Source organism: Andrographis paniculata, unplaced genomic scaffold, assembly GCF_009805555.1.
Source record: "Andrographis paniculata isolate CXL003 unplaced genomic scaffold, ASM980555v1 Contig77END, whole genome shotgun sequence".
NCBI lineage: Eukaryota > Viridiplantae > Streptophyta > Magnoliopsida > Lamiales > Acanthaceae > Andrographis > Andrographis paniculata.
Genome location: NW_026137614.1, coordinates 4,303,246 through 4,313,527, shown reverse-complemented (window position 1 = coordinate 4,313,527; position 10,282 = coordinate 4,303,246). Strand labels below are relative to the sequence as shown.

The 10,282-nt window shown below is 33.5% G+C and overlaps 1 protein-coding gene across 1 annotated transcript; it reads right to left on the bottom strand.

Annotated features, from left to right (window-relative positions):
- Positions 1 to 804: 804 nt before the first annotated feature.
- Positions 805 to 9,319, bottom strand: LOC127239374 (uncharacterized). Its single transcript, XM_051257486.1, has 13 exons — positions 8,794 to 9,319; positions 8,605 to 8,673; positions 8,364 to 8,471; positions 7,649 to 7,717; positions 7,370 to 7,528; positions 6,588 to 6,623; positions 5,886 to 5,992; positions 5,721 to 5,792; positions 4,689 to 4,740; positions 3,531 to 4,138; positions 1,948 to 2,151; positions 1,753 to 1,873; positions 805 to 996 (listed from the first exon to the last, which is right to left on the bottom strand). Exons 1-13 carry the CDS (start codon positions 9,166 to 9,168, stop codon positions 928 to 930), a joined length of 2,049 nt encoding a protein of 682 aa, XP_051113443.1. The 5' UTR covers positions 9,169 to 9,319; the 3' UTR covers positions 805 to 927.
- Between the last annotated feature and the right edge of the window lie 963 nt (positions 9,320 to 10,282).

Below are 10,282 nucleotides of genomic sequence, written 5' to 3'. Positions count from 1 at the left end.
AAGAATTATAGACAGAGATGCAGTCTTGTAGGCAACTGGTTGGCTGTCCGATCTGTCTGTGAATTTTTGATACATACAACCAAAATTTTCATACTAACATGTGAATAATAAAATTACAGGTGAATAAAATTATTTTTTATAAATAAATCGCGTATAAGTTTAACGGACAAAAAAAATACAAACGTGTCATTTATAGCGTTCGGAGGGAATAACTTAAAAAATTTCTAATTCAAACAACAGAGACGAAAAAAGCATTTTTTTTCCACTTATACAGAGAAAATATAAGAGAAAAAAAATGATTGAAAGCAAGCCTTAATTATTAATTTAGCTCAACAATTAAATTTGATTGAATTTATGAAAACCAAGCTAGAGACATAATTTAAATTACTGATTGAATTATACATAAATTTATAGTATATTGTATCCAAAACACAAATAAAACTAATACTACTACAATAAATTAACCTAAATAGCCTAAAAATTCCATTAAAATACAAATAATTATATAAATATATATAATAAAATAATATCATGAAGTTTATATCGATTGAATTTCAACAATGATAAACAACAAGCTCTGTACAATTAATTCAAGGTGAAAATACCAAAATTAAAACACCAACACCCCTAGCTCTTGAACAAGTTTAGCCAAGTTTCTTTGTACCCATTTTCTCTTTTTGCCACATTTTGATTATTTTTAAATATATATATATATATATAATATTTTTAAATTTATTTTCAGGCTAAATTTAACCTGACCTATTTATTGTAGCCAATGTACTGGATACTGACTGCATCATCATCTGCCTACTTTCATAGAAAGAGTCTCTGAATAATATTTAAAATCTTCATATTTCAACTAGTAACAAACAACAATGACATTAAAATTTTTGAGAGCTTTCAATTGATAAAGTAATGTATCAAAGCTTAGGGTTTCCTTTCACCACTATTCAGAATCCAAAGTCCTCCTTGCGATGAACATAGCTCCCCTAAAACCTGCAAAACAAACATGTAATGAGGGATAAGAAATCAGTTTCAAAGAGAAGCTCTCATTCATGAATTTTGGCAATTCACCGTCAAGGCTTCAGTCAAAGAAAAGGGGCAAGTGATTATCAAATTCTTTGAAAAAGTTTAAAACTTTACTAAGATCGGAATGGAAAAGAATGGACCTAACAATTTGCAGGTTACAGTGGAGAATTAAAAAAAAAAAAAAATGTAAAGAAGACAATATCACAAGCTTCGTAATTTATAAATGCAGTGAAAACAAAATAACACTTACCTTTTCCTACATGGGAAAGTTAAATTAAAATTGAAAGAAAAACTTCATATCACAATGAAGACAATAAAAAGCAAGAAAAGAAAAGAAAGCATGAGCATCTAATATGGTTGCAAAACGATCAATAAGATTATGAAAAATAAATAAAATAAGACTATGATTAAACAAGGGCTGCATATAATCCGGCCAAGTCAGCATGATGCTGATTTAATGTTTATACATATCTCAGCATATGTTGCATATGCCGAGTTATAAAATAATATATGTTGTATTATAAATATGCTAAAAGATGTATAAATATATACTGATTTGACCGGATCAGCAGCTGACCTATACCCTTAAACGAGACATAAACCAGGGAAAAACAACAGTGCAAATAAATTAAACGCCTAATACAAGAAACTACTTTCTCTATAATAAAAATAGACGGGGACAAGAAAATGTCTCAAAACTGTGTCAATCAGAATTCAGACTACCTTCTGATATTCATTGTTGGTAACCTCCCTTTTGAGCTCCATTTTAGCTGCCTCAACTATGGTAGCCTTTTTAAGCTTTCCATTTGGTCCTTGAGCAAGAAAAAGACCAATAACAACTTTCCTGCAGAGTACCATGTATGAGCAACATACCAAATCGTTCAGATATTTTCATTCAACAAAACCTAGAAGTTCAACCTGAATGGATCATATTCTGGATGTTCTGGAGACGATCTAGGGACACAGATGCCATGAACATTTACTGCCACTTGATTGATAATTGCCTTGAATTCATCTGGATATGTGTCGATGCTATTTGCAGCAGCCACAGCCTGTTTGGCTAATCCAGTGTTACGCTCAGAAACTGCCATGTCCCTCAACAGCTGGCCAATTTGTTGAAACCTACAATAGCATGGAGCGAAAAAATCAAACTATTACCTCCTGCTCTAGAAACTCGACTTTCCAGAATGATCACTTGCGAAAAATACTAAGTATGTTGTTCATCTTAAATTGTCGTAACATACTAAAATCACACAAAAGTTCCAAAAATAACCTAATAATTGGCTTTGAATTCAACACATTAGATAAACTAAGCTTTTGCACACCAAAAATTTATGGATTTATATTATAAAAAGTAACTTACCCTAAATCTGCTATAGCGTCTTCAAAATTTTAGAAAAAAAGCAATCCAATTAGATAATCTCATTTGTCACTTTTACAACATTCATCAATATCGCAACTACAAACTAAAATGTGAATGCATAGCATATCTTACATCAAACTTGGAAAGTAGTTTTTCAAATTTAAACTTTTATCATCAGACTTCACTTATTCCATAGACAGACACAACATAAATCCATTTTCTTAGAACCAAAATGATATGGAAACTACATATATGGATACATCAATACGAAAACCCATATAATGTATAGACATAAATAGGTTTAAGAAAACCAACAGCTTAGTAAAGTAAGTTGTGAAGAAGGATGAAAGGAAAGAGTACAAGAAATATGATGTGAATTTCATGTTTGAGGTGAAAAAGAGATGGTAACAGATATGGAGCAGCAGCTACATCCACAGCTGGCACCCTTGCCAGCAGCCTGTATCTGGGCTTCGTAGCGGCAAATCCTTAGTTTACAATATTTAGACTCTTACTTTTGATGGTTTTCAATCTCATATTGACTCTAGAGATTCTAGAATGGCAGCTTCGGATTGAGGCAAGAAATTTTCTTTTTCCCTGAGCAGCAACACAATATCCACTTTTTGCTGGTCCAAAATTCCCAAACTCGGATATATTTTCCCCCAGATTTCAGAGCACCAAAACTCAATTTCTTTCTGGGTATATTCAATGAAGCAAAACAATGTCTATTGAATAAGCCAATTGTTGAAAAAGCCAAAAAGGACTCTCGCACTATCCTAAGTGACACAAAACTATACATTACCAACAACTAGTGGTTCTCATGACTTTAGGATTTAGTGCTCAATGGTTTAGTATAACAGCTATGTCTGACCATCTAGAGTTTGATTCTACACACCAAATACGCCCACTTTGCTACTAATTAAGGATGCAAAAGCAGAGGTTTCAATTACACCCCAGTAATAATGAAATTTTCTACAAGTTTCTTGGTAAAAAACAAAAACAAAACAAAACACAATTAGTGTAATACCTAGATGCAAATATGCATCCATCAAATGACGAATAATCACGTACTCTTATAATCTGAATATAAATAAATAAGAGAAAAAGAGGGAAAACAAAGTGTCCGCAACAGATTTCTCACCTGCAAACCTTAAAACTTTTAAAAAGTTTTTGAAGAGCCTTTGTTACTGCCTCTCGGGCTTCTTCAGACATAGCAGTTACCGAGACTGCTCCAGCTTGAGTCCTCACACCTACTTTACTAGAACTTTTTGATGCCACAAGGTTGTTGGTGGAATTAGTCTTTGAAGAGGTCTTCGTGTTGGGCACATTTCTTCCTCCATAAAGATCATTGATTTTCTTTTCCACGTTTCTCCACTCTTCATGTTGTTTTGATACAACAGCGGGATATTTTCTCACAAAGTCGTAATCTGGGGGCTCTTTAAGTTTCCAGTCCTTTAAGGTCTCTCTTTCTAAAGCCAATACTTTTAGGACTTCTTTCATTGCTTTAGATAATTGGGGCCTTTGTGGTAACTGAGAGTTGTTGATTATCACACCCTTGCTGAACAAAAGAAGAACATAATCCCTGGCCAAAACTTCAATTCCCTGATCTGTTCCATATACCAATGGACTTTTTGGAAGCCAAAGACCTTGAACCAACCTAGCATATTCCTGCAAGACCACTAATATCTCTTCGTCTGATTCATCAGGAGCAAGGTACTTCAGAGCATCAAATTTATGAATTGGAGGGCCCTGTTCATGCAATATTATAAATATCAAAGATTTAATATTTCTTAGATTAATGACATACAACACTCAAAATAACATACATAGGACCGACAACACTAGATGGGGTGGGGGGTGACCAGAGCATCTTGCCTAAGTCCATACTGGAGGTAAAAAATTGTGAGATCAACAGTTGTCTATGAATGCTCCCTGAAGGAGAACCCTCATACAATATATCCTATGCGTCCATGCATGAATCAATGGTCATGTGAGGGCAAACAAATAAGAAAAAAAATCTTATAAATTTGAACATGTTGGCAAAACAAGATCAGTCTGCTTTGAGAAATTATTTGGCCATAAAACAATTATATCTATGGTAAAAATTATAATACCCATCCTTATGGAGTATCACCATGCATGTAGATGGCATTCACAAGATTGCAATTATTGTAAATTTATAAGATATCCAACTAAATATTAAAAAATTTAGAATTCAAATTCATGATGGGGAAAATTAATATAACAAAAAATTACAAAATCCATTGCTTTTGCTGTACAGTGTACTGTAGCCACATACCTCGAGGAGCCAAGTTTTAAACCGTTCTCTTAGTGATAATCCCTGCAGACGCCTGAAACAACAAGCACAATACCATATCACAGCAGCACTTTGTAAAAAAAAATAAAATCAAGGAAATCATGCAAGGAATTATATTATGGCATATCAAATATAGCACTAGAATAATGCAAGTTGATAGGTTGGTTTTAGTTTCTTTCAAACCGCTATCCAGACCAAAACCTAAAAACCAAAACACAAAAGCAAACCCCAAGTAAACAAACCCTTACATTCAATTCTACTCAAGAGTTTCTTTTTGAAAAAAAAGAAAAAAAAAAAAAAAACTATGAAATGACATTATTTTCTATTAAAATATAGTCAGTTTCCATACAAAAACATCACATCTAGCAACTACTTCACCCAAAAACACAAAACACAAAACCAAAGCTAAAAACAAAGTGAACACACCCTAAGTTCTCATCTCAGTCAAGGCAACAACATCATGCGCTCATTTTAAAAAAAAAAAAAAAAAAAAACAACAACAACAACAATAACAACAACATTATCTGCTCATTCCTTAGGATCCCACTACAATGCTAAGTAGCAATACATAGCCCCAATAGCCTGAGAGGCAAGAATCTCTTGTTGGGTGGAAAGTTCACAGATTTAGGGTAAAACTTTAACTTCATGCATCTAGTTCAGAAAGTTCACCAATATAAAGATTTGTAGCTCATACGCTGGTTTACAAAGCAATCATTACCATCACATCCTAAAATTGTTGTAGATGAAATGGAAACTAGACATAGAATGTGAAGCACAATAATAAACCCTCAAGCACAATAATAAATCCTCAAGCAAGACAATCAATTACTAACAAAACATAACTGCACTGAAATAAAAAACAGAAAAGATATAACAACTATCACAGATTGTAAAACTGTTATGATCAGCACGATTCAATATATCTCCGGAACAGCTTGATTTTCCTATTGCTAAATCAATAGGGGAAAACAACATCATCAGTAAGTTAAAAGAGAATGTGCTGCATTTGATTACCTGCTTGCAGCACCAATTGAGTTGGAACTGTCTCTAGTGGTGCGAGGACATAAGCTATCCAGGTATTCAGACCTTCAAAGTTCACAAAGAAACGCAGCAGCAATTTAAGACTTATGCCTGAATCCAATGCGCAAGAAAATGAATGCTGGCAATGTAAGTGCATACGGGTGCATGGTAAAATTGATCTGTGAGCTTTCTGCTGATGTTAATTTATGTAGGTATCCTTGTGCCATTTCGGTTCTAGTAGCATGATACGTGAGAGTAACCCAGTCCTGAAAATGGAATGAAAATGATGATGATTAAAGTTGAAATAACAATAACAGATGAAATGGTATTGACGCCATTGCATCAAATCTTCCTCAAACAATTTCATTCAAATATCCTCATAAAAATTAGAACAAACATCAATAATGCATAAAGTTATCATTAAAGTAAGCAGAACAATCAAAACCTCATAGGTCAGTAGAAAATATAGGTCAAGAACAATGGGAAAAGGTAAAGGAGAAAACCTTTTACAGAAAAATATTAGTCATTAAAGTACCCTTAGTAAATAATGTAAGCAATCAAATTTTGGAGCAAGGTAATAATATATTGTTCCAAATAACTGGATTGCTAGTTCTCATGTGCAGTGATATTAGAATTGAACAGCATACCTAGATACAAACAACTATAATGACTAAGCTCAAAAAATTCTACCTTCCACATAATAGTAATAATAATAATAATCCCCAACTTATTGATCATTGATGTCATAGCTATTGTTCTTCATAATTAGCTACACCTTTAAACATCGGTTTAAGCTGATTTATTGAGGCCATAATCAAGTGATGTTTTCACACAGAAAGCAGAGAGCCAACAAATGCATACCCCTCCTTCATCCTTTGCTTGTTCTGTAGCGTTACTCTGCAAAGTATCAAGGGTTTCAGTTGAATAAGTTAGATGTAAAGACATCAAAGGCATAACTCTTTGATAATAATTGCGTAAAAACACTCTAATAACTGTAGCAACTGTAGAAATAAGCTAGGCTGATTTTCACATGTTTCAACAGCACAGATCCAAAATATGGAACAAAGACATCCTCACTTTTAAGATGAAGCATCACTTTTATCAATTTCTTATAAAACTAAACAAAACACATTAAAATAAAGCAATTTCAACAATGAGGTATCACGTTACAAACTAGAAAACCCACCACCTTCTTTCATATATTGAGAAAGATGTTTCTTAATATATTATTTCAAACAACTGGATCAGTAAATTTTATGTGCAATGATATTGGAATAAGCAAACCACATAACTTGATAAAACTATAATCTAAAAACAACGATGATTTCAGTTAAGAGGTACAATGTCAAGATAGCCAGAAATTGAATCGTTCGATATAATCAGGTAGGAAAATTGAAATAACACTGATAACTCTGAAGACAAGTTAAGCCAGCTACCATGTGTCTCAACAGCACAAAAAATATTCACCCTCCATTCACATTCAAATAAATAAATAAATAAATAAAAATAACTGAGGTATTATTATGCTAATAAAATAAAAAATTCAGCAAGCATCACTTTGATCAATTTTTCATAAAACTAAACAGAAAGGATGAAATGAAAGAAACTGAGGTATCATGTTACTAACTAGAAAAAGAACTCACCGGTTTCTTTGATGCCCTCGAAGGTTTTCCATCCTGGGGCTCTTCTGACTTCACAACACCTTCCTCAGCGACATTAGACTTCCATTTAGAATCCTTAGAATCAAGATGCTGCATTGATGGTCGTAGTTGTACAACTGCATGTATAGGATTTATGTATAACTGCATGGCAGATAGAAGGGTTTACATGACAATACTCATCCAAAATCCTATTAAACCAAAGCATTCAAATATGGCATGAAAATGTTAGTAAATTGGAACTTTGGAATATGAAACACATACCTTATTTTCCTTAAGAACACCAACAGCATACCCACTTGTGTGATGTGGCTTCCATTTAGTAGTGAGAATCTAGGGAAAAAAACATCACATTAATATTCCATTATTCAAATATTGGATCTTTATAAAAACAACATATAAATATATACTCCCTCCGTCCTCCAAAATTACGTCACTATTCTTTTTTTGGTTGTCTGTTAAACTTATGCACAATTTATTTATGTAAAAAACTTTATCCATCCACAATTTTATTACCTACTTTAACAAATAATAATCAATTTGTCACTATTTTTTCTACTTGTCCCATTGTTTTTTATCAATCTTCTAATAAATTTCCGATAATACTTAACTTTACTTTTTACCTACTCCACTTTAACATTAAAATATCATTATTTTTTAATTTTCGTGTCCAACCAAAACTATTTTACCGGACGGAGGGAGTATAAGATATTTTTTTAAGATCGCCAATGATCCCAATCAATGCATAAATATAATAAAAATTATAAAGACCAATAGGGAGATTACAGCTTTGCTTCTTTTAAAAAAAAATGCACTGTAAACAACACAAGTAATTTAATGTTCATACATAAATCTATCTATATATACATCTAAAGAGAGAAAAACTTATTTCCAATAGATGCTGGAAAAGATAAGTTGCTTGTAATAAAAACAAGAACCACTATAATTCTTAATAACTGAACATATTAGAAACAGAAACCTGCTTTTCCATCTTCACTCTGGGATCAGCACTGGAATCATAATTCTTAGAGTCGACATCAATACTCAAATGAATCTCCATTTCTGAAGTAGTTGGATTCATCCTCACCTATAATTATAAACATAAATTCTCATCAAATTGCCAAACTCTTAATTCAGACCAAAGTAGGTTCTTTAACAATAAATTTAAACAAATATTAAGTATCTTCAGCTCAAGTTTCACATGAAATACAAATTTTCACCTCATCGCATCTCTCCTCCAATTCATATGGCCTCCAAGATGGCCGAAGTGGATATTGCAATATATACAACTGACAAAAATAAGAAAAATCAAATTAGTTCCACCATCACCATTGTATCATACATTAACAACCAAAATTTAATCCAAAATGGCAGCATCTCGATCGAACCCAAGAAACTATGTAGCTCACCTTAGTTTTAGGATCCACAGAGGGAACAAAATAAACATCGATTTCACGCACAACTTCATCCTCAGTCTCCATGGAAGTTCCCGCAGCTTCCGTTTCCATCAATTTATCTTTCTCAGCTTTTATCCTTGGGCTCCTGTCGACATCCATAGCTACTGCACCTTTCCCTGGTTCTGGCTTCAAATCGATTTTGCTACCAAACTCTTCTTTCTTAGGTTTGCTTAACAATTCTGCAGAATCGGATGCCGATGGCTGTGACTGAGGTATTTCAGGTTTGGGTTTAAATTTAGCGCCTTTGGGGGCAAACCGAGCAGGCCGGCTGGGAACTTGGCTCGGACTCGGACCATCGAACAGTTCAGCCATTTCTGTGTCATCCATACCGCCCCTGCAAACCAGAAGTTATGATAAATGACGCAGGAGTTGAAACACTGCGAAAGATTGTTCGAATAACAAAATTAAGTTGAAGTTCTCTGCCCCACGGACGTCTAAAAATGTGTTGTGATATTGTTCAATCTTTTAACGAAGACCCAGACGACGACGAGAAAGGGATTAGGGTTTTAGGTTTTTTTTTTCTTTTTCTTAAAAAATTGGAAAATGATAAAAATGGGAAGAAAGCAAAACTTCTGGCATAAAATACCCCTTCACTCCATTTACTTTTGGTATAATTTTTTTTTCATTTAACAAATTATTTATTTTTTTATTTTGGTCCTTCGCATTTGCACTTAGGATGTGTTTGTTTAAGAGTTTAATTTTGAATTGCAATTTAAATAGTAAAAATTTTAAATTTGAATAACCCCGAAAGGAATTTCACCCAACACATGCACACACACGAACTTGAAATCCAACCTTCAAGCGAGGATGTCTCACCGCTTGATATATGAGGGCTTGACTGTAAATAGAGTAGTTTAAGGTGCAAGGGATGTTAGAGAGTGTTGCCGACTGGCATATGCATGTACAATGTTACGGGCAAGGTAACTAAATTACTAAATTGGTAGAGGTAATATTTTGTTTTGTATTGTCTAAAAAGCTTCGTGCTACTACATTTTTTTTATGAGATAACAAACTTATCCTAAAGTGTGTATAAATGTATTTGATAGTCATAATTTATTATTAGATAAACTGTTTTTTTAGTCCGTAACTGACCCCCTTATCATTTTAGTTCCGTAAGTGGAGCTTGTAGGAGACGCCCGTGTGACTCGCCGGAGGTGACGTGTCCGCCAGATGTCCCGCTAGGTCAGCGACACCTGGCGGACACGTGGATTTTTATTTTTTTTTGTAAATTTTTTTAATTTTTTTTAATTAGATCAAATAAAAAAATAAAAAAATACAAATAAAACTAAAAATAAATTTAAAATAAGTTTTAAAATAAATAAAATAAAAAATCCACGTGTCCGCCAGGTGTTGCTAACTTGGCGGGACACTTGGCGGACATATCACCTCCGGCGAGCCACGCGGGCGTCTTCGGCGCCGAATGACTAAAACAGCGAAAAAA

What these genes read in the sequence shown, in the direction of transcription:
- LOC127239374 (XM_051257486.1), bottom strand. Translation starts at nt 9,168, where the DNA reads ATGGATGACACAGAAATGGCTGAACTGTTCGATGGTCCGAGTCCGAGC. An exon ending in AAGCAAAGGATGAAGGAGGG is followed by an intron (nt 5,993 to 6,587) that starts GTATGCATTTGT and finishes TTCCATTTTCAG; the next exon opens with GACTGGGTTACTCTCACGTA. An exon ending in AAAAGTTTTAAGGTTTGCAG is followed by an intron (nt 2,152 to 3,530) that starts GTGAGAAATCTG and finishes ATGCTATTGTAG; the next exon opens with GTTTCAACAAATTGGCCAGC.